This window comes from Ricinus communis, chromosome 9, assembly GCF_019578655.1.
Source record: "Ricinus communis isolate WT05 ecotype wild-type chromosome 9, ASM1957865v1, whole genome shotgun sequence".
Taxonomy (NCBI): Eukaryota; Viridiplantae; Streptophyta; class Magnoliopsida; order Malpighiales; family Euphorbiaceae; genus Ricinus; species Ricinus communis.
In genome coordinates, this window is record NC_063264.1 from 7,316,327 (window position 1) to 7,340,871 (window position 24,545).

Genomic DNA, 24,545 nt, shown 5'->3' on the forward strand with positions numbered 1-24,545 from the left:
TAAAAAAACTTTTGCACTGCAATCTCACTTTTGATTGCATGAGAAAGGGTGAGAGACAAGTATAGAAAGTACCTTGTGGTTAAAAATATAACAAAAAGAAATATTCACCGTTAAAAAATCTTGATTTAAAAGAATTTAATATTAATTATTATTATTATTATATTATTTATATTTGATAATAAATTTAGAGTTTAATAACTTAAAACATTATTAGTTGATTGTCCAATCTATTTTATCAGATTAGTGATTTCTTAATTAGAGTAAATATAACTAAATTCTTGCGAATCAAAATTTCTTAAATGATGAAATACTTTTATGTCATGGTCTGTAATCACATATCTTTGCAAAAAATTACATATACTAAACAGTGTAAAACTGTAAAACTATATAGTAATCTTTTCATACTTATCCCTAAAATTAATCATATACTAAACAGTGTAAAACTGTAAAACTATATAGTAATTTTTTTATACTTATCCCTAAAATTAATTAACCTTATTCACGCAGGCTTATCCAAAGCTTAATTTTGTAAAAAAGGATAATAGAACTCCACTAAGTAAGCTTCAATATAACTCTGCCTTGCTTAAGAGAAGATGATTTTACTTCTTCCCCTATTTATAAAGAAGATTCTATGTCAATAATCTAATAGGGTTGCTGCTTGACAGAATATGAAGATTAAAGTGGCAAGATTCACGGACTTGTTAAAGCAATGGAACTAATGGGCCGTCCTCTGTACTAATGAAAGCTTGATACTGTAATAAATAGCAGTTGAAATGCTAAACAGAGAGCAAGCAAAGGCCTGATAGTTACTTTTCTGTTGATGACGGGCATCTGACGGTTTGTAAAAGTAGATTCTTCCATTTCCAGTGGGTCTAGATAGGCACTCAAAATTTGCATAAAACCCGGATTTAAACCATTCTCAGAAACTGCACTACGCACAATCTTGGATAAAAGCTTGCAGTATACACTAATTTTTTTTTACAATTCAAAGCTCTACCGCAGGAAGCAAATGTTTAGAGACATAAATGATACATGAAGTTAGCGTCTAGCTGGTATAACTCGTGAGACAACTCAACAACTATGGCAAGTCCAGACAGCCAAACCACATAGCCATCTCAACTCTCAAGTTATCAAATAGCCCCAAACTAGCTAAGAAGACAGGAATTATATATACACTGTTATATCACTGACCAATCCTGAGCAAACAAAGCTGCTCACAAATTTCAGGATAACGCGGGCATTACCACTCAATAATAAACTTGGTCAAAGATACAGACAGCTTCAGGTGCAGAATCCTATTACAGATTATGTTGCAGATAATTTCGGGATAACAGAATCATAGATAATTTGATTCTTGCAAAGCTCGTATCATCAGTGAAGCTGCAGAATTATCTGCCTCTTTTACTCTCATTTTTTCATCTCCCCTCATGTAGAGCACACCATCCACAGTTGCAATTTGAACTGAGCATACGTATTTCTTCTCATGTGAAGGACCTGTTTCTTTCTCAATGCTGCATGTCAAAGCAAATAAAAGAAGCATTATAATTTGATACGTAGAAGACATCACAAAAGAGCAAGAGTAACAAGAGTCGATTAGTTTAAAAGAAAAAACAGCCGGGCGAAAAAACATATATTCATGGTAGATGGGGAACTAACTACAAATGAATGGAAACTTGTCAAGTAGCAAATTCTCAGTTTCCACTGTATCTTTGCTAAACCATTGGCTAGTTTTTACAGCTGAATGAATGGAAAGAGTTCAAAGTAACAATTAGAGCTAATCTAACTCTCTGATCCTGTATACTTATAGTTCTCAACAGAGAGTGCACTCAGAATTTTCGGTCCTGAGATTATGAAATGGTGCATGACAGGTCATGCTATTTCTTCTCCCCACCTCATGTTCTAGAACTAGTGAATCACCTAGAAACAAACTCTAGAGAAGCTTGGTGTCAGTATATGAAGAATGATTTACATATAATACAAACTCAAACGGCAAACATACCAAGAACTGCTCAGTTCATATGTCAAATCTGTTTTGCCCTATGCTTGCTTGATCCAAAAACAGCTTTTTGGCCACCAAAGCAGCTATAGGGCAAAGCCTAATCAACATAATTTACCAATAGCGTAGTTTTTTTTGCTTGTCCAACCTGGAGTAGAAGGGTAAGATCAGCTACTCATCATAAGAACTCCGCATTATAAAGCCTTACTAATATTAGCAGTCATTCCCCACCTCAGTTCCATAGGCCACTATAGCTTTTCTCAAGTCCCTGACCTCCTAGCAACCCAAGGCCCCAACTTATTTACTGCTCCTCCATGCCCCAATACACCCTCCAAGCTGAAAAGAAAAATAAATGATCTCGAAGTCTCATCTTATCCAGTTTATCTCTCCTACCAGTTGGCGGCTCTCTGAACTGATTCAAGCAAATCGTAGGTTATTGATAGGTGAGTAGGAATTGATTAGGGCGGAAAGAAGAGACTTAAAAAGTTGAATCAAATGCAAGCTGAACAGTTATGGTCTTGCAGAGAGCAGAGAAACCACACAGACAACTATTAGTTTTCTCATCAAGCATAAAAGTAATATCAAACAAGAAGACTGAGACCATACAGCAAGCAAAGACTTTATTATCGGGACACAACATAAAAAAGAAATAGAATAAATAATTTCTAACATAACGTAGTCTCAGAATATGTAATTAGTATGGCCATGTGAGCAAACATATGTACTTGTTAATAAGCAGAACTACATACTTGTAAGTTGGTTTGGGCCATTTTTTCTTGCCACAGAGTTCATGTAGCTTCCTTTTTGCTCCTTCAATCTCAAATGATCCACCGATGGTCTTCAGGACATCTTCAAAATGACCAAGGTTAGAAGGCATCAAATGAGATAACTTCTGCAAAGCTCCCTTGGCAGCATTAAGCTTTGCAGTTTCTTTTTGTTCAGAAGAACCGGAGGCCACAAAACCTCCATCGACGTAAATACTAGCAATATTTTTTGTCCCACTTTTCCAATGTACGATATCGACTTCCTTCCCTTTCTTTTGACACAGCTCAAACAACATTGTCATTGGTTGCGGTTGCTGCTGCAAGTCTTCAGGCGTAACTATTGGCTCTAAAAGACCTCTAAATATCTAGAAAAGAAAACACAACACCATACATACATATACATGTGTATATACTCGCACACATATTTATAAAAGAAATATCATAAAGCAATTACTGCACATAATCACATTTATCTTCGTACCACCCAAAGTCTTTGAAGATCGAAATTTACGTCGACATAAACAGCAGCAGCTACAGACTCCACAATGTCAGCAAGAACTTTAGGCGCTTTCACTGTGCCCCCATGAGCAACTGCCTCATCTTCTTCACGCAGCACAGCATCACTAAATTCCTTTACCTATATAACAAAAAAAGAACAGATTAATTAAAATGAAACCCCCTAAGGTTTGCCTTAATGGGTACTCTCATCTTTGTTGTTCCAAAAGTAGGCAATTTAGTCCTTCAATTAAACTGCCGTTTGTATTTTCGTCAAGTATAGAACTGACATCTCTTAGTAATTAAACATCCAACAGGGACAAAATTGTCTTTGGAAATCACTTAGCCGATTCCTAGGACTAAAAGATCTCGTCTTTTGCACACGTTTTTGAAAGACAAGGACTAAAGTGCCTATTATGCCAACAATTTTGATGTTACTGCTAAAAACAGCAGAACAGAGCAGCAACGAAGAAATTGTTTACAGAAACCTTGTCATCGAGAGCAGTAGCGTTGTGTCTCAAAAAGCGAAAGAGGCCATGTTTGACAGCAACGCGAGCGAGTTTCTCAGTACTGATATTAGCGGCACGCAACAAGGACAAATGACCGGGATCAAGATCGGGATAAGCGAGAAAGACATGGTTGCTGAGTGCGAGCCCAAGAGCAGCGTCGCCAATGAACTCGAGGCGCTGATAATTGGGCGAGGCAGTGTAAGAGGAGTGTGTTAGAGCTTCTTCCACAAGTTGCTTGTTCTTGAAAGTGTAGTTCAAGATTTTTTCTACTGCAGATATTGATGACGATGCCTCCATCTTCGTGGTGGTCTTACGAGTCACTGCGGAATTTGGTATTTATAAGATGCAGGGAGAGGTGGGTGGGGTATTGCCGTGTTTCGGATGACAGTGGAATCACGCGCGGAAATGAAGCGGGGGTTGTCGATTTGTTATTAATGAGTGAATCTTACACTGTGTAGAATGTGATGTCGTGTAGTGAGAGTTCAGAGTTTGACCACATGTTGCTAATATTTGGAACTCTTAGGTCATCTGATTGTTCTTTCAGAGGCGTTATCCAAAATAAATACACCTTGAACCCCCATTTACTTTTCCAAACCCCTGGTTGCTTACACTCAACCGGGTTGGACCTGTTTAAGGACTATTTCCGTAATTTATCAAAATACTAAAATTCATAAATTTAATTTTAAATTATCAAAAAATAAAACAGATATTATTTTTATTATTAAATTTGTTACGCTACAAAGGTCGAGGACCAAATTAAATTAATTTAATTTTTTTAATTGTATTTTCAAAACATAATAACATTTTAGGTAACAAGTAAAATATTGAAGACGGTTTATATATTATACAAAAAAAATTAAAAAGGAAATAGTATAAAATCAGAGATAAATAGTAAATGGTCTAAGAAATATAAGTTATAACTGTTAAGTGATAGAATATGTAATTCGAAAAACTATGAAGAATCCATGAAATGGAGATGTCCAAATTACTACTATAGACAATTAAAAGATTGATTCATGACAATCTGAACCATAAAAAAGTTGGAAGCATCCCCCTCTAGATCAACAGCTTTAGCTATTGAATATTCTTTAATTACAAATTAACTTAAACATTAAATAGCCATAGACAAAAAAATAATAATAACAAGAATAATAGAAATACTAAGCCTCTTTATCCCTCTTCCATGCCATTCTCCTTTGTAACAAACCCTTAACCAGATGATGCTAATTCACATCATAATTAATAGTAAGACAATGAGTCATCTGCCTTTGACACCTGATTAGCCAATAATCATAGACGCAATTAGAAGAATTGCAAATAACAATGGATATAAATCAAAAGAAAGTTGCACGGTTTAATCTAGTTCACCAGCATATGCTCAAATGCTGCCCCAGCCGGAAGCCCTGGAACTCGACTCACTCCAACATTGTGAAGCAATTGCTGCAGCCATCGCCTTGTTGTCGGATCCTCCTGGAACCATTAGGAAAGATCACAAAATTACGAACCTTAAAAAGAAACTAGATTAAGCATGAACAGTGATGTTTTCCCCCTTCAACATCATGAAAAGGTAAACAATCATTATACACACAAATTGGTTATCATTAATGTCAATTAAACAATCATGAATAGGAAAAGTATTATTGATACTAGAATTAAACTGATGTTAACACACTCCTCATTCCAAAGGAACTCCAGGTTCGAAAACAATCACCTGCCTAAAACATGAAATCAACTGCCCCTAGGATCAAATTTACTTGAACATAGAGATAATCTCTGAACCATAATTAACAGTTAAGAACTTCCTCAATTGAGTTACCAGTTATTGTTCCAAATTTGCAACCAATAAACTCTAGTAAATCAGAGTCAGTAGATACAAAAATTCATGCAGTAGCTGCAGCACATAAACTTGTCCCCTTATTATGTGGAGTTATTAACAATATAAAAAAGAGCTTGCACCATCTAGCAAAAGAATCATCGAAGACCCCACAAGAATACCCAAGTCCATTTGACTGCCCTAACAACCAACAGTTTTCCTTTCGCAAAGGACCATGTTTTACTTTTTGACATCACAAATTGCACAAACCATACTTACCCGAAGGCAACTACTGAAGGTGTTATCTCTTAGCATGTCTGGCAAGCAACTTCTTAATGCGTCACAAGCCCTGCAATGCAAAGACCACAGGACATGCACAATGTAAACATGAACCACATATTGTGAAGAAAAAAATAAACAAGTTAAAGAAAGGAGAATAAGAGGAAGGGCAGCATGCTTCTTGGAGCAACTAATAATTATGCAATGTACCTAGGATTATCTGACAGTCTAAGATAACATCGAATAATATGTTTTAGCAACCGAGATGAGGGTTGTTCAGCAAGTGCAGCAACCATGTTGCCCAAAACTCTACCAACAGCAAAAAACCGTTCTGCTGTGGTGCAAATATAATCCAAGCCAACATCATCCAACAAAATCTTTTGCACTATAAATGTCGCAACCTGGCATCAGGAAAATCTTTTGCTAAAGTAATTGAAGTAGACTAACAGCAGCAAAAACCAAAACAATATCCATGGAGAGCATACACAAGAAAATTTATCAGGAAGATTGATATTAGCAATCTCACGATCGCTGCCAGAAGCAGTAACTATGTGGAACAACAATCCCATTATTATCATTCTAAAAGGAGGTCTTCAGATAAGAGTCATCTTATACACAGAAATATTAAGCTACATTTGGTATAGTTAACTTCCATAAGATCTACATCTTCAAAGACAACATGCTTTAGGAGACAATACTTTTAAGTGAAATCTTCTTCTAGAACAGCCTCTTTACCACCATCTAAGTAATTTACTGAAATTCTAAGCTCAGAAGAGATAATACAAGAAAACGATTTTGGACATTCTAAAAGAGAATCACAATCTTCTCTCCACTAATTAGAAAAAACTCTTAAGGTATTGAATTGAAGAAATTTCAAATTTAACAGTGTTCTTCCAATGACTGGAAAATAATAAAACTTAAAGAACCAAATTGAATTAAATTCATTACAAAAACATGCTGGAATTTTATTAAAAGAACAATGCATTTTCAAAAGGAATAAATAGTACAACAATATATAGCAGTCTAGCTATTTGGGTGAAAAGAAAGTGAACTCAACACTCAACTGTTTTCGATAATTCACTGCCCATCTCCATGGTACGCAGACACAATGGAATTATTTCAGTTGAGAGAAGGAAACTAATAACCTCAGTGTCATCAACCTGTAAAGGGAAATAGAACCAAATTTTCAAATATCAAGTGGAGATCAAAGCAGGTAAACTGAGTAATGTCTTCTTTAGTGTGGATAAATGCAAGTATATTTGTCCCAAATGCAAAACATCTTGTTTTTAACAACATAAGATATCTTAATACTGCATTCTTTTAAAACTGAATAAAAAGGAACATTTATAAATAAAACATGAACTTCAGCAACTGAAGAACGCCAAGGATAAGTACCTTCACCAGGGCACCAATGACACCTAAACTGGTAAGTCTCAAGTACTCAAAAGGCCTTGACTTGCTAGTTGTATTAAGGAAAGGGTAAAGATACAAAGGTATATGAGCTGCAAAGGCAAAAGTCAATTGCAAGAGTAATGAATATTGTATTGATCAACCTATATCATTGCCTGGAGCTTGTGAGAAATTTTCTTTCCCATGAACAAGAAGATACAAGTAAGAAAAGAAATGAAAGGTCTGAAAAGTTATGCTGCAGAGTGAATGAACAAGATACCATTGAGGAACAACATCCTTGTGTCTGGATGAGAGGCTACACACTGTAAGACATTGTAATTAATACAAACATTAGAAATGTCTTCAAACCGAAGAAAGAAATACAAAAACATAAAGCAACTCAGAAGACTTTAGTTCATTCTGAAACATTTTAGGTAGTGACCTTCAATGCACGAAAGCAAAACAAGCAGGTATCATGTAATAAGAAATAGGAGGCTTGTCTGTTCATCTAGTTACATATACAAGCATTTTTTTGGGCTCCACATAAACTAAACCTTTTCATCCAGTTACAAGGAAAGTAAATTGAGTAAACTGGGAAGCATCTTCCTTTTCAAAACAAGAAATTCAACAATATCATAGAATAGTAAGTTGATAAACTAGCTCTAGCTTTTCCACCTTCCGCGAGACATGTAAATTGTGGATCATCCAAATAGTTCTATCTAGTCTTCGAAGTTCTAACAGAATCACCAGGAACATTTAGACAACTCAGATTAACACTTATGATGTATAATTATGTGAAGCACCAGGCATATTTATCATGAAATTTAACTGAGAAACCAGAGCATTCTAATCTTTGACAGAAAGTATTAACCACCTGAACATAATATATATTTGTAGAAGATAGAAGAGCTACATAATCTTATTTTTAAATTTGTTAATGGAAAATGTATTATGTATGACAACATATGCATAGGGCAACTTCCAACTTCAAATATATACAATATGATAGTTCTAAAAACTATAAAAGGATAGTAGATAAGGAAATATTTCACCTGAAGAAGTGCAAGAGCATTGCAAACTCGATTTGATTGTGCAGGAGAAAGGTTTGGTGGTGATAAAACAGGGTATATAGAGACTATCTCCTGCAAGTAAAAAAAAATATGCGAATATTATGGGAATACAGATGAAGAAACTGATAGTTAAGAAGTTCAATAATATACAATCCCAACAAAAAATATTGCCAGCACACTCAGCCTCTTAACCACCAACTAAAAGTTGCCTATGGGGAGCACACAGTCATATCTCATACGTACAATTAACAACCCAAAAAACTAATTCAAGAAATCTAACAAAATATAAGAATTACAGCATTTTCACCCAACTATAAGTGCTATCTTCATCTTCCAGTCAGGCATGTTGGACAGAAATCATTTTGTAACAACAGTGCAATGTTTTTTGCTTAGCAACAAAACCACATAAGCCAATAGGCAACTAGACAAGAAGATGGCTGACTTTATTTCAAATGTCAAAGAAGTGCGTAAACCAAAGAAAACAATGTTAATACCAACTTCATTAGCATACCTGTAAAAGTGCAGCAATAGTACCAAATGAATTCCACAACAATGGAGCCAAATCTTGAAATAATTCTCTCTTCTAAAAAATAAAAACAAAAAAAACACAAGTTTATTAGGCATACCTGTATGAGTGCAGCAATAGTACCAAAAGAATTCCACACGAAAGGTGCCAAATCTTGAAATAATTCCTTGTTCTAAAAAATGAAACCAAAAGGCAGATTCCAGTTTATAATTAAAGCACACAAATGCTCAGTAGCTAATTGCATCCACTTAAAGAACAGAACATTGGAAAAAAATTTACAAATTACGATTGTCTAATCCATTTATTGTAGAAGTCTAATACTCGACCACGATTCTATTAGTTGTTTGTAATAATAATAAGAAGAAAACTTCATATGAATTCATGCTTGGGCCTTTTCATGTGTATAAAATTAGCCAAACAAAGGCATGACAAATAGAACTAGTGATAGCATAAGCCTAAGCATTACAGAAACTCAAATATGATTGCAGTCACTTCTGATTTAAGAATAAAAGTTACATACTTCTTGCAAAATCAAAACCAAAAGAAAAATGGCAAGTCCTTTTTGTTTATAAAAAGGTTATACCATGTGAACAAATCTATACAAGCAAACCTCTAGACCTACCCTCTCATTGAGCCATATATTCCACCAATCTTCGATATTACATCTTCCAGAGGCGATTAAACTGAGTTTTGACTGAAATTCTACATATGTTGATACTTATGATATTAATACTCTAAAATTAAAATTGATTCCTATACAAATGAAAGACTTATGAGACATTGGATAAAACTTGTGAGGATATCAAATATGTTGCCTGTATTTCTTTCAGAATGTTCAATCTTCTATAATGAGTAGCAGCGCCTAGATGATGATTGTGATCTAGTATCACTATCAAATGCTACCGGAAACTCTCCAATCAAACCAAAGCTATTTAATTAATTGAAAAAAAAAAAGACACCTACACCATTATCAGTTTCCAAGACTAACATAAGACCAACTACGTAAAAGAATCCACAATGTAACTGGCCAAATTTATCACCGCCAACAAATTTCACATTAACAAACGCAATGGGAAATTAACTAATTTGTTAAATGAAACCAAACTAATATAGTTTTCCTTAGATATTAATCTCTTTTTAGGTATAAATAAGAGTAAAAAAAAATCCAAACGATCAAACAATTTTCTGTTTTTGCAATTGCTAAACATAGCGTAATTAGCCTTCACAGCTCCATTTACATACGAAAAAAGAAAAAGAAAAAAACGACTCAAAAAGTACAACAAGCGACACAATTAAAAGGAGTGATAAAAAGTGGTTTTAAATTATACCTTAGAGAGCTCAAGAAGAGCGTTTTCTCGAAGATCAGGATTACTTAGGTCAAGCACCAAATGCTCTGCGGACGCCATCTTCCGGTCCTTATTAGCCGGAGCCCCAGCTGCGGTCGGAGTCGACGCGCTTGGCCCGCCGAACTGTGCGTTCATCGACAAAGATTGAGGCAGATTAGCCATTCTCAAAATTTTTCCTTCCCTTCTCTTTCAGTTTCTCGGAGTTCCTTTCTTTCTATAATAATAAACTGTTTGATTTTATTTATTTTCGGTCTGTTTTATAATCCAAAACCATGAGAGATTCGAGTTTCAAGCAAAGGTTTCAGTTTTGGTTTTGTTTGTAGAATGGACACGTGCTTTACATGCGCGTGGGAGTTTTTGTCTTTGTGTCAAACCACGATTTAAAAATTATTATTTATTACTTTTAACTAAAATTTTCAATTTTCTTTCCTTTTTTTTTTTTTACTAAAAGTTAGCTTAAGTTATTATCTTTATCAGTTATGGTTACTATTAAAACCAGATTACCTTAATGTGTTATTTTGTTATTTATCTTTATAAACTGTGATGAATATTAAAATTAAATTTGTTATTATATCTATAGAATATGAAAAATATCAAAATTATATTATGTTAATCTGATTCTCATTTTGTTTTGAGTAAGCTAATCATCAATAAAAATAAATATTTATCTTAATATTTTGGAAAGAAAGATATAAAGATGCATTAATCTTTATCATCACAAGTAAAGTTGCCAAGCCAGAGTTCTGACTTAAAATCTTTCACCTAAAATGCTGCATTATTTTGAAGTCACGCCACCTAGTCTTATACATTATTTTTTCTCCATTCCCTCACCATGATTACAGTCATTTATATGTCTCCAACAGAAAGAGATAGGTGAAGATGAGTGAAGGGAAAACTCCATTGGCTGATGAGTGAGTGAAGAAGATTTCTGTCTCAGATACCTTGAACCTGCCAATTCTTCAAGTATCACAGGCAATATTCACCAACCAGCAACTGCTAGTATTTTAGATTTGCAAAGATGATCAAAGATTCCAGAGTCTTGAGCATATTGACAAGGATGGTTCTTCCCGGTTTCACGAAACTTGCCTTCAAAGAGGGACATCTTCCCTTTGAAATGATATAACACCCATGTAAGCTCAGCATGACCGATAGGCATTGGTTTTCATCTTTATGAGAGTCTGCCTTGCCGGTGTTTACGAGGAAGAGAAGTGTCAAAAAGGGTTTATATTCGTAATATGCGAGTTAATTTGTAAACCTGCACATTGGAAAAAAAAAAGAATGAAATTGTTCAAACGTCAAAATTCATATGAACAATGTGAATTTTGAATTAAGAAAACAAGCAATAGTGGAATCGTTGTAAGTTGGACATAATTGAAAATAAAGTTTGCCTTCTAGTCCTAATGGTTCTGGGTGCAACACAAATTCTTTCGACTGAAAATACAGTACAGATAGCATTCATGGTGCAAAGGCGCTACCACTGAATTAGTTAACCACAAAGGCCGAATAGATGTTCACTGATGAAGGAACAAGTTTATGAATTAAATTTGGTGAGACAGCATACTTTAAGGAGAATATTTTCCAGTTTCCAAAATTTTTTCAGTTTTAGGAGAAGCAGCATTGGTTCAGAAGTATATGTATCTTTAAGCTAGCAATCTACTTAATGATCAAGAAGAACTTACCAGGTGAAAGCCATTGCTTGCATTTTAATACTAATGATAGAAATCTTATTAAAATGTTAACAATTTGGCCCAATGTTTCTGGTTAATGTTGGTTGGTTTTAATTAACCATGATTATGTTTGCAACAAACTTAGTTCATTACCATCATTTGGCATTTTTCCAAGTCCTAAAGAATGGTGGGTATAGCAGAAGGACATCAGACATATAGTTTATGTAACCGATCTAGATAGATGGCCACTCCACAGAAACATGGAAATAATAGCTGAAGTAATCAATAACCAACCTGGGCAGTCCTACTAGGCAGGGGCACTTCCAAGCAATTTCGAAGGCCATCAACTCTGCACAGACAGAAAGGTGAGATGAGATCCACGTAAAAGTTAAACAAGAAATAAAAACATATGATGCAGATAATAATTCTATATGAGGAAAGATGCTACCTTTTGCTCATGGTTCTTTGAAGATACTGGTCAACCTTTATAAGCCCCTGACCTCCATACTTCTTCTCATCAGTATTTAGAATGATCTGTACATCATTAAGAGCTGTTAATGCAACTGCAGGATGTCTGAAAGGAGGATAAGCCATACTAGGAACAGTGATTTTAAACACAAGTGTATTTTATAGGCTTAAGCTGACACACAGAGAATTGTGCACATAAGCTTCTACTGAACCAAGATGCTCTACACTGCTTCCTAAGAGCAGCGTGTCTACCGATTTCACCACAGCGGCTTGCTCAAAATCATAATAATCAATTTTCTTTTGATCGTCGAGCTCACCTTATATTGCCATTAAATACATCATAAAATGGCATCAAACTATGACTTACTTGATACTCTCCTGCGTCTTCTACGCCTACACTGTATCTTTTGTATGCATTGGTTGGATGAAAGTTGAATATAAAGAGAAGAGGACCTCTCATGTAGGATATTACCTGAACAGAAAAGAGGTGCCTATTTTTAGTGGCAATACTACTAGGCATGGAAAACTAATGTGATAGCAAAAATAAAGTGAGAATTTAAGTGACCTCCAAACTAATCATGTAACCAGAAATATAGCTAACACATTCACAACCATTTCACATTCAGAAAGAGAGAGATGCCCCATCCATATGATGTTTCTAAAACATACTATTGAACAATTTGAGAAGTGCTTCTGCAAAAAAAGAAAGGGTTTAAAAAGATGCAAGTCCACAGAAGGTGTAAGATACATGTTTCAAAAAGCATATACCCTTACTTCATCCATTCCTAAATAATAAATTTTGAGCAGAAGGGCCACTGCAGTGTTTGGATTGTATGTAATTCAACTGGGTTTAAAATCCATATGAATACCCAAAGTCCCAAAAGCTTTTTAATTAAAGCAGAAAGGCCAGAGTAGCTTTTTTTTTTTGATCTGTTATGTACCTGGTTTAGACAACTAAAATCTATATGAATAACAACCTCCCACCCCCAAATCTACATGTGGCTGCCTCTGAATGCAGAAAAGAAAAAGAAAAACACAACTTCCGTACCATGTTAGCATCATTCACATGGTGAATGTTTGGCAAACTTCTTGAAAGCAGCTTTTGATTTTCATCCAAATTCATTAGATCCTGGAATACAGGAGGAAAAAGTTAATTCACTACCAAAGCAATCACAGATTTGTGATCAATTGCCAAAAGAAAAGAATGGTTCATGAAAATTACACTAGATCGCTTCAAGATTAGAAAATGCATAGTGCAAAAACAATTAGGAAATATCACCTTCCAAGTAGCATTTATATGTTGATTGTGAATATATTGCACCAATTATGTCTACAATTATAGTGATAATTAAATTGCATAACATTTCCATAATTTTCCAGAAACGATGCAATTTCCAAGTCACTTCCGACACAATTAGACTCAGATACTAATGCATATATATCATGTGTCAATAATATGAGCATAAAGTTATAAAATAAACCTTATCAAAGGAGAATAAATGGCGATGTACATCTTCATTTTCCAGCAGATCCCAACAACGATTAGCAAGTGAATATGAGAAGTTGTTGCTTGCCATTGGGAACTCCACCCTCTAACATGAGAAGATTATTAACTTTAACAAATAATAAACTGCATTATATCAAAGCTACAGAAACCCTACCTTAACCATACAAAAAAACATTTGAAAAGACAATACATGGAAAAATAAAGAACCTCACCTTGGGATGCCCAAATTCATTGCCCATAAAATTGAGGTAAGCAAAACCACCAATTGTGAAGGTAATCATTCTGATCATCTAGCTCAAGATGAAAGAAAATAGTTCAGAAAGCAAAGAAATAGAAATAAGGAATGGAGATATTTTTTTAAAAAAGAAATGATGAATTAGATTTTCCATGCAACTTGACTACATTTTTGCTATTGGGAGAGAGAGCACTCATGAAAGATATGAAAAGAAAATTCATGGAAGTTGATCAAGGGAAAACCCTATCAGTAACATGCAAAAATGATTTACTCTACTCTTCAAATTCAGAGTAAGAATAAGGGCAACTTATATTTCAGAAGTGCATCAAGAAAGTGACTAAATCAGAGCAAAAGAAATAAAGAACAAATTATGCATACTTTGTGCAGTCCACATCCCCTTAGCAATGGTTCTTTTGAGGCAGGCGTATGGTCCTTAAATTCACCAAACATCACTTCTGCAAATGATTGCCCTCCAGAGATAGACTAGCATGGAAAATGTAATGGTGGAAAGAGTCATTAAGTAAACACATAAAGTAAAGTCATGTATAATAGTTTTTACTATTTTAGAGCAAAACTTTTAATTACTAGAAAGAGACTCAAGTGGACAATTACTTGATTGTGATTTTCAGCATATAAAAGCATCTTATCTGCATTTTGTTTGTTGCCCATTAATGTGCTGACAATCTACAGTGTAGAAGTAAGTTCATCAATATATGAATATTACCATAGAAAAATATTTTATGATAATCAAATAAGGAACTGGTTGGTAAGGAATTTATACACAGAAACAAAATCCCATCTGATGGAGGATCTGTGATAATCAACAATACAACCTTGCTCATGCTCCATTCACTGTCTGGAATATTTTTGAGAAAAGAGGACCACATCTCTGATGCAGAAACATTGACATAATAGTCAAATCCCAAACCCCCCTGTGAAGTTGGATCACAGAGTCCAGGATAATATGTTGCCTGAGCACCAAAAGAAACAACTTTATTAAAACCCTCATATTGTATTTTGCTAAACGACTACAAAGGCATTGAGGAGTACTTGCAATAAACAATTTTTGGGTCATTATAAGCTCAGAGAAAAATAGGTAAAAAGTACAGCCATAATTAATAGGATGGTGATGCAACACTTCGTCTGGGTTAGTTACTGAAGTTCCATAGGTTATGGAATTAGCTCCCCCATGTGGAATCGCGACCCTTTGTCCCAGCCATTGTAGCATGTGTATACATGGTACAGAATTCAACTAGATGCAAAATCTAACTAGGCTTAGCTATAAGAACTCTTTAGGGCAACGACACCCTATTCAGTGCAATAAACACATATTTACCCATCTCACAATGATGAAAAGAAATTGTGCAATCATGAAACAAGCAAACAAGTGATATGGCTAAAGACACATTATTCAAACACACATTGAATGAACCGCATCACCTAATTGGACCCTGTCAAAGTCGAAAGTAAATTCCTAATGCCAGCTATCAATTTAGAGAAGCATACACCTATCTAACTGGACAATCTATTTTTGAAAACTGTAGTATCTGTAATGGTTGAAGGTTGAAAAACATAGACTGATTGTTACTGCATGGCTACTGCTTTTAGGTGTTGACTGCATTATGCAATCATATTACTAAAAGATATGCGCTATCAAATTTAGCATGATAAGTTCATTTACAAGGAAATAAAGGAATAGGATAGTAAAGAGTGATATATGGGCTTGAGTAGAACTCATTCCCAAAAGCTAACTCCAAGGAAGAGAGTGCCCAATCCACATATATATACCATAACAGCCCAGTAACTAAGCGATGTGGGATAGATACAACTTCTAACACCCTCCCTCATGCTTAGCGTGATATGCAAACGGACTGAGTCCAAACCCACCATCGCAAACAAAAGGCAGCTCTAATATCATAATAAATGGGCTTGGGTAAAACTCATTCCCAAAAGCTAGCTCAAAGGAAGAGGATGCCCAGTCTATATATATACACTATAACAACCCAATAACTAAGCGATGTGGGGATAGATACAACTTCTAACACCCTCCCTCATGCTTAGTGTGGCATGCAAGCGGGATGGATCCAAATCCACCATCGCAGACAAAAGGCAGCTCTGATACCATGATAAATAGGCTTGGGTAGAACTCATTTCCAAAAGCTAGCTCAAAGAAAAGCGGTGCCCAATCCACATATACACACCACAATAGCCCAGTAACTAAGCGATGTGGGATAGATACAACTTCTAACACCCTTCTTCACGCTTAGCGTGACATGCAAACGGGCTGTGTCCAAACCCACAATTGCAGACAAAAGGCGGCTCTGGTGCCATGATAAATGGGCTTGGGTAGAACTCATTCCCAAAAGCTAGCTCAAAGGAAGAGGGCGCCCGATCCACATATATGCACTATAACAACCCAGTAACTAAGTGATGTGGGATAGATACAACTTCTAATAGGTAGAGCTCATTCCCAAAAGCTAGCTCAAAGGAAGAGGGTGCACAATCCACTTATATACACTATAACAGCCTAGTAACCAAGCGATGTAGGATAAATACAACTTGTAACAAAGAGAAATATGAAAAATATAGTTACTTACATCTTCAGCAATTGTTATTATATTAGGATGAATAGTATGTAATAACTCATTGGCCAATATGAGATACAATAATGCATCCCTGTCGACATATTGATTACAGTACCTGCAATCAAAGAGAAAAACTTTCAAATTAGTTCTCTAGCCACAATCATTTTTGTGCAGTGCATAAAAAATTGAGGAAAACTGTTAGATTGAATGCTGTACTAAAAGTAGCATCAAGCCATAGCAATGGATGCTAATGAGCAACCAAAGAAGCCTACAAAGACTCTGTTTTGGTAGTGTTGCAAAAAGGCCCTTTTCCCCCTAATATTAGTTGCTCTTTCTATGCATACCACTAAGCCAAGGCCAAGATGCCATATTACTTTTAGCTTCCAACTAAATACGCTATAGCACTGCTTTAAGCACTTGATAAATATTATTCAACCATTCTAGAAAATCATATGCTAAGGGCATGACTCATATTTAGAGAGGATTCCAACATTGAAGCTCCAGGTAAAGTTTAAACCTAGAGAGTATGGCTCATGTGTTGAGAGTGTGGCTCATGTTTAGAGAGGTTCAACACTTAAAGCTCCAGGTAAGGCTATGGTATAGTTTCCATTATGGTGGGTAAGGGGAAGGGCAGTGGTGATGACATAGTTTTCACAGTAAGAATATTGGTGGCTTTGCAAACATAGCATTCTTGTCAAATTGGGTATAATTATATCTTTTTTTTGTTAATCCTCACTTGTGTAGATTTTGATAACAGACAACAAAAAGATAGTATTTTGTTAAGCTGTCCAGCAGGTACAAATACACAATTGGTTGCCAACTCATTTAATTTAGTCATATCTAAGAAATGAAAGTTCTTCCATGAAATTCATGTGGACGGTTCATATCAACATGAAAGAATTGACTGATGAGATTATGAGAAAACAGATTCCTTACTCTTCTAAGTCGCCTGTAAAAGAAGCAAAACCATTATGTGTGTACATCATTGATGAGAGTGAATGAAATTGGAAACCATCTATTTGATACTCCACAACCCACCTGCTCAAATATCATCTACGTAAGCAATGCCAAGAAAACCTACCCAAAGAGGCAGACTGAGACAAACCACATGATTTTCTAAGAAGTCAATGAACAGAAGATAATATAAATAAAATGGGGCTCACAGTCACATGACTTAGAAAATTGAAACATTGCTCATGCTTTAGATTTACCAGTTAAGATTTGAGAGTAGATAATGCATCACTTCATGGTTCCCATACTTGAACATTCTAGTACCCCAAAATTTATGATGTCCACGTTTACCTATTCAAACAGTGAGTGTAGAATATTAGTATTAAATAGAAAAGCTCCATTGAGTAGCTTGTAATGTCACTGCATCATCTATGACTTTTCCATTGTATCAAAAAATCTGTTGCATTTGAGTATGCCTTCCTAAAATAGTTGAAAGGTCACATGCTGAGTCTATGTATTTGCTTTCATGCAAAACCAGAAGCATATGCATGCTCTAGCAATTTAGTTCATTGAAGCACAAGAACTAGATCATTGTGAAAATTCAGATTGCATAGCTTTAGAGCAGAAAACACACTATCAACTTCCCGAATTTGGTAATCTGCCAGCAGTATTTTTCTTCACACTTTCAGGCCAAAAGAGGGTATTATTCACTGAGTTCATAGTGGAAAATTACATCTGATTAATCAGAAAGTTTCATTTTCTTTGGGGGTGGGGTTGGAGACTTAGACGACCCATTTCCAATATTGAGGAAATCCCCATTTCCCTTAAGGTTAAAGAAATAAATTCTCTCCATGCCCAATTGACGTTTTCCATTGCTATTCGAACCCTTTTTGCAAATCAGGACTGGTCATACAAAAACCCCCCCAAATTACCTCTCTCTCTCATACACATATCACAAGGATGAATTCTTCCAGAAAACTGGCCATAAATACATATCAAATGAGCATTTATTTTAGTAGCTATATGGCATTTAGGTTTGTGTTTGCTCTTCAACAAGTCACAATTGATTATTATAACCTTAAGTGCCTGTTATGTACATCGCATCATGATTGAAGCATGTTTCTTAACTAAATATTATAGGACATTAGGACAGCAAAGTATTAACATTTAGAATATGATATTTCTGCAAGTGAAACATATTTTATTTCACATATTAGCTGATGAAGTAGCTAGGAGGCAAGCAGAATCTGAGAACTATATGAATTAGGTTTGCCAATAAATGAATGATTTTTTACCAGTATGAAAGTAGCAATCATTTGATCCATCAAAAAGTGAGAGTCCAACCATTTCATCTGCAGCTGAGTAGGAATGGACGATATCTAAGAACACTAGTAGTCCTAATCCTGTGAAAAGAAAGCCAACTAAGTTAGCATAAGTTGAAATCAACAGATTAGCATCAAATAGGAGCAGCCAATGTTAAGACATATTTCTAATGAAAAAATAAGAATACAAGAAAAATCATGGATAATTTTGTATATTCAATGCAAGAGTCAATTGCTAACACTATGTGTCTGTGAATTTACTTTCATTTCATATGCCTGTCAGCATACATTGAAAAAAAACCAAATCACAAACGATGCTGAAACACAAAATTGCAAGTCAAAACATTTGACATAAGCAAATACAAAAAAATGAAGTAGTTTGCTTGCACAGCATAGATAAAATCCATGATGTTAAGGAATCGACCAGAGAGAATCAGATGAAGAATGACAACCATGTGCTTCATCAACCAAGCGTTTGAAATCATCAGGAGTGCCATATCGACTGCTAACAGCATACAAGTTGGTGACCTGCATTGCCAGAGAGATGCTTACTCACGTTCATGGAAGATGTTAAAGAAAATTTCAGTCACAACATAACATGACAAAAGTATAAAATGATTAACTGTAAATGAGGCAGCAATATGTTAAATGGATGAAGTTAAATTTAGCGATCCTGTCACATGTATCAGGCACAACAGTAGGGATTATAAGAAAAACAAACTTTAATAAAATGGAACTAGCCATAGCAATAATTATTCACCAGCAATGGGTCATGAATAATTTGAACTTCACTTCTACCATCAATATTTAATCATACAATAGTTTTTCCATAGTAAGTTCCCTTCTTAAACACAAATGTCAAACAGGGTCTCTAATTAATCTAGAACCTAGAGATTCTCCGATAATTCTGCTTATCATTGTCAAATCAATGATCAAAAGTTTGGATGTCTGGAATTCAGGGAAACTTACATATATCAATGTTAAACAAGATACAGAAAGTGGCTTACTCTATAACCAATAGTGAAATAATCTTTATGCTCAACAACGCCAATCAACTGGATTGCATTGTATCCAGCTTCCTTCACATGTGGAAGGACCTATTATGGAAATAGTGTAGAACAGAAATGGAACAAAATGATTACACGTTATACTATGCAAAACAAATAAATAAAGATAGATCATGCCATAAGCCATAAGCCATAAAACAAAGATCCACCTTCTCTACGAAATCACCGAAAGAAGATATTTTTGGCTCTGAGCCACTAATTCCAACATGACACTCGTATATACGCAAGGACTTTGGCACTTTTGGGCGAGTGTTTTTCCATTTGTAAGCAAATTCTGGGGGTGGTTCCCAGTGGATGGCAAAAGGTTGCTTCCCATCTGTGCCTGAGAATGATTATCAAGGTTCATATATGCGAAGTATCAATAGTAAAATACTATATATAATTTCCATAATTGACGAAAAGTAAGAACTAAAGCTCTGCAAGATTATTCCCGATAAGGATAAGCGATAGACAATAATTACAAGCAAGCAGCAAAGTCCTTGCAGCATTGGATGAGCGTAGAAATTGCTATACAGAAGAACCCTATTCGGCAGCAGCAGATGCTGCTTTGGAATGTATTTATTATGCAGAGAAAAGTAGAGCCCAATAAGTAAGAGGACCAGGAGAATACTGATCATGGAGAGCCTAGTTTAATAATGTCATTCATGGAGAGAGAGAGAGAGAGAGAGAGAGAGAGAGAGAGAGAGAGAGAGAACGACAAATAAAAGCACACCCCATCAAAGATGTTTCAGGATAGAGACATACAATGTGGATGTGCATCATGAATGCATGTACAAGGGGAAGGTGACAGATGAGTGAATATTTATATTCAACATTATGTATCCATAATAATCTTTCTTTACAACAATTTGACTGTTAAGCAAGGTGCACTGAATGCATAAACCAGAAAAATCAAATAGGGAATGACACAAAGTTATGTTATTAAAGTATCTGATGCTCAAAAAAAATGTCAGAGAACAACAAATGGCTTTCACCATAAGTGAGTTTTACCTGGTTCTACATAAGTTGCCCAAGCCGGTACACGTTCTAATGGCCCATTGGGAGTGTTAAAATAGACCCTATATTTGCTTCCATGAGGAATAGTTGGAGCGTACTTTTTCAACCAAGCTTGCCTTCCTTTACGTGTCTCAAACCAATAAGGCAACGGAGGCTCCTTAGTACGAATTTTCTCTAGCCACATTGGATCACTTGCAACATTAAATATGTCAAATTCATTTCCTTGATCAATCACATCAAATGGAGGTAAGTTACTAGGGGGATCATCTGCATGCTCTTTTTTCCATTCCTTATATCTCGTTTCCGCATCTGGTAGTGGTATTGCATCTAATTCTTCCATAGTTTCAGGTCCATTAGGCCCAAACCATTGCTCATATAACTTTGCGGGCACCTTAAGTCGGTTTTTAATATATTCGTCTTCTCCAGGTTCCCAATAGTCATCATTAGCTTTCTTGAAGATTTCATCAATGTTAATACCACTGTCACCTTTATCATAGTCATCCATATAATTATACTGTTGAAAGTAAAGTTCATCAGGTTTTTCTCCCTCCCTAAGTTTATCTTCAAGAATGATAAACCAGTATCCATAGTCATCATGGCCAAGATGACCCTCTCTTGCATAATTTTCTGTTGGAGACCACCCATTAAAGTCACCCACTAGTGCACAATAACGAGCACCTGTATGTATCCATCATAATATTCACATGTGCTTTGCCAAAATAGACAGGAAACTAGCAAAATAAATAAATGAAAAGGAAGCTGACATAAAGGAAGATGAGAAGTGATAATAAAAGCCATTCATGGTACTATTTACTGAAATATTTTAGAAAAAAAAAAACAAATTCCACATCTACCTAATAATGCAGGCCTAAAATATGTTTACAAAATAAGAGCATTATGTAAAACCTGGTGCCCATTCCATATAATCTGCCCGATGTTCTGGATGGCGATGCAGACCCATCAATTCAAATCTATATAAGAAAACCAAGTACAATCAAATTCAACCCAAGATTACCACCACCAACTTCATCTCAGCTAGAAAAATAAGCACAAAATTATTAACTTAGTTTACCAACAATAACACCAAAATTTTAAAAATTCATTCTATCAAAAGCTTCCCATATTCTGACATCAGCAAATTAAATAAGTTAGCTATTATTACAAAACAAGTCTACCCTCTAAGGTAATACACATTCAAGCTAACCACGTGGAATTTTGTTTTAGACATAACAAATACGCACACATGCAAACAGGTTTAATTTCATTGAACAAACCCATAAGCAATGTCTTTAATCATAAGATTCCTCTTGAAAAGTTCCTCTTTGAGATCCTTCAGTGATTTATGCCTGCAGAATTTTCCCACTATAATTACTAATAATATACTTCAATTAAATGTCAGAAAAGAATTATAAAACAAAATTATACAATTCTTCAACTAAAAAAGAAAAAGAACAATCTTTATACAGACTCACAATAGAATCATTCAAATGAAATATGTAAGCTCCATTCTTTTTTTCTCTCTCCAATATAACAGAATATAACCCTCTTCTTCTTTCAAGTTGAGTTTTCTCAAACTTTGTACCTTTCACGAAGAAACTGAGCAAATTGTTTATGGGAAATGCAAAGTCTGGTGAGAAACCCAACTGGGTTTATTCCTTTCTCGTCTTCTGTTTCAGTTTCTCTGGTCTTTTTAGAGTGCTTTTGTTGTTTTGGTGGTTGATTTGCGGCTGTGCAGTCTATCTTGAATTTAATTTTGTTAGAAAGATTGATGCTTTGAGATTTGAATTGGAAGGGAAGATTATGAGCATTGCTATTTGGGTAAAGAGCAAAGAAGGATTTTGTTGAGAGAAGTGAAGTCATATCTGATACAGAGAAGCAAGAGTACAGCAGAGGAGAGTTGGGCTTTTAGATAAGGATGGCGGGTAGTGACTAGTGAGAAGTTCTTTCTTCTTCTTTTTTTGAAAAATGGGAGAAGGTGCATTTTTGTGCTTAACGATTTATCAAAAACAACTATTTAAGTCTATCTTTTAACTGCGAATTTAGCAGAAATTCAATCTGTTAGTCAAATACTGAGGTGTAATAAAAATATATTTATCATAAATTTTTTTTAAAAAATCTCTTTCTAATTTTATTACTTTGTCCGTCATTTGACTTCTCTCCTTCAATTATTCTCATCTATTATTCTCCATTCTCTGTTTTGTTCTTCTCTCACCATACATTCAAATCAATAAAAATCAATTTCCCACTTTTCTTCGCCATTAATATCTCAAAACCTAAGTGAGCTCCTTCTCCATAGTGAAATGAGTAACGATTGCCATCTCTAAGAGGACCTTATGCATATAAAGGTTTAACTTTTAGGAGTTGGGTGGGGAAGGGTCTAGGTGGAAGCGAAATGCCTTAAATTGGATCTTGTCTTTGATTTTCTTTTTTTACTATTAGTTAGCAGTTAAGCTGTAAGGTCATGTTTGAGTTGGAAGTGTTCGAAGAATCATCATTCATCTCTTTATTGAAGGGCTAATTGCACAATCCTTGATGGCCCTTTGTTGTTCTAAAGTGCTACTATCCATAGCAAGATTTCACATACCGGTGGTTCTTATAAAAAGAAATTTGATAAACTGGAAATTGTTCTCTGTATTAACGTGAGCAAGCATTTGTTATAGGAAGAAGTTTAAAATATATATAGTAAAGCTATCACAACTAACTAGATAAGAAGATCAATTCAAAAATACAATCTGTTACATAAAATCAGCTGTAACTAAATGATGAGCTGGAGATAACCACTTTGACCATGATTGAGCTAATCTTGAATTAACTAAACTACCCAAATGTATCCCTTAGATATAATAAGAGGATCACTTGCAGCCTTATCACTCCTAATAACCTTATCATTCCAAAGTGTCTTTGTCATGCTCTTTTAGACAAACATTTGAATTCATGGCTGGTCTATGATGGTTAATATCCCCCCGCAAACTGAGCCGAGGCTGGAGGCGTAGTTTGGGACAATAAAGAGAAAGAGTAGCTTTGGACATAGGCTTAGTGAAGATGTCAGCTACTTGAGACGAAGTTGGAATATATTTAGTGACAAGAAAACCAAGAGCAACTCTCTCACGAACAAAGTGATAATCAAGCTCAATGTGCTTGCTTCTTGCATGAAAAATTGGATTGATAGTCATATGTAAGGCACTGAGGTTGTCACATAACAAAATTGGAGGATGAGACTCTGTGACTTGAAGATCGTGGAGAATATAAGTCAGCCATGTGACCTCTGCAGCAGTGTGTGCCATGGCTCGATACTCAGCTTCGGTGCTGGAGCGTGAAACTGTATGTTGTTTCTTGGCACACCAGGAGATGGGATTACGACCAAGGAAGGTGCAGTAGCCAGTAGTGGAACGATAAGTGATAGGGCAGCCTGCTCAGTCTGAATCTGAAAAGGCACAAAGATCAAGTGTAGTGTTGGAGGTAAGATCAAGACCAAGAGTAAGGGTGCCTTTAACATAGCGCATGATGCGTTTAGCCATTTTTAGATGAGACTGAGTGGGAGCATGCATAAATTGAGACAC

At 35.3% G+C, this 24,545-nt stretch overlaps 3 protein-coding genes across 15 annotated transcripts; all 3 read right to left on the reverse strand.

Annotated features, from left to right (window-relative positions):
• Positions 1-877: 877 nt before the first annotated feature.
• Positions 878-4,339, reverse strand: LOC8278929 (ribonuclease 3-like protein 2). Of its 8 annotated transcripts, none has more exons than XR_001535975.3 (5): positions 3,744-4,336; positions 3,242-3,397; positions 2,746-3,125; positions 2,145-2,408; positions 1,354-1,511 (listed from the first exon to the last, which is right to left on the reverse strand). XR_001535975.3 is itself a non-coding variant. In XM_025159167.2 (4 exons), exons 1-4 carry the CDS (start codon positions 4,059-4,061, stop codon positions 1,337-1,339), a joined length of 978 nt encoding a protein of 325 aa, XP_025014935.1. In that variant the 5' UTR covers positions 4,062-4,339; the 3' UTR covers positions 878-1,336. The 8 variants fall into 8 exon arrangements, 4 of the variants coding, with proteins under 4 accessions (XP_025014935.1, XP_015581042.1, XP_002529460.1 ...); XR_001535976.3 differs by having other exon boundaries at positions 1,375-1,511; positions 2,228-2,408; positions 3,744-4,337; XR_001535973.3 differs by having other exon boundaries at positions 1,375-1,511; positions 2,000-2,408.
• Positions 4,340-4,724: 385 nt separating this feature from the next.
• Positions 4,725-10,496, reverse strand: LOC8278928 (CCR4-NOT transcription complex subunit 9). 2 transcript variants are annotated; one of them, XM_002529413.4, is made up of 10 exons: positions 10,170-10,496; positions 8,827-8,898; positions 8,298-8,387; positions 7,526-7,568; positions 7,252-7,358; positions 6,921-7,016; positions 6,067-6,257; positions 5,857-5,926; positions 5,133-5,234; positions 4,725-5,039 (listed from the first exon to the last, which is right to left on the reverse strand). In XM_002529413.4, exons 1-10 carry the CDS (start codon positions 10,347-10,349, stop codon positions 5,004-5,006), a joined length of 987 nt encoding a protein of 328 aa, XP_002529459.1. In that variant the 5' UTR covers positions 10,350-10,496; the 3' UTR covers positions 4,725-5,003. The 2 variants fall into 2 exon arrangements, with proteins under 2 accessions (XP_002529459.1, XP_015581040.1); XM_015725554.3 differs by lacking the exon at positions 8,827-8,898 and adding an exon at positions 8,942-9,013 and having other exon boundaries at positions 10,170-10,493.
• A 366-nt stretch (positions 10,497-10,862) lies between these two features.
• LOC8278926 (1,4-alpha-glucan-branching enzyme 3, chloroplastic/amyloplastic) lies at positions 10,863-22,990 on the reverse strand. 5 transcript variants are annotated; one of them, XM_002529411.4, is made up of 21 exons: positions 22,568-22,990; positions 22,260-22,331; positions 21,892-21,956; positions 20,980-21,663; positions 20,139-20,311; positions 19,930-20,019; positions 19,375-19,450; positions 18,896-19,003; positions 17,861-17,951; positions 17,586-17,687; positions 16,662-16,764; positions 14,898-15,035; positions 14,677-14,748; positions 14,443-14,547; positions 14,042-14,119; positions 13,804-13,914; positions 13,371-13,451; positions 12,690-12,794; positions 12,303-12,388; positions 12,149-12,203; positions 10,863-11,442 (listed from the first exon to the last, which is right to left on the reverse strand). In XM_002529411.4, exons 1-21 carry the CDS (start codon positions 22,843-22,845, stop codon positions 11,410-11,412), a joined length of 2,706 nt encoding a protein of 901 aa, XP_002529457.2. In that variant the 5' UTR covers positions 22,846-22,990; the 3' UTR covers positions 10,863-11,409. The 5 variants fall into 5 exon arrangements, with proteins under 5 accessions (XP_002529457.2, XP_015581041.1, XP_048235254.1 ...); XM_015725555.3 differs by having other exon boundaries at positions 22,458-22,588; XM_048379297.1 differs by lacking the exon at positions 22,260-22,331.
• Positions 22,991-24,545: the final 1,555 nt, after the last annotated feature.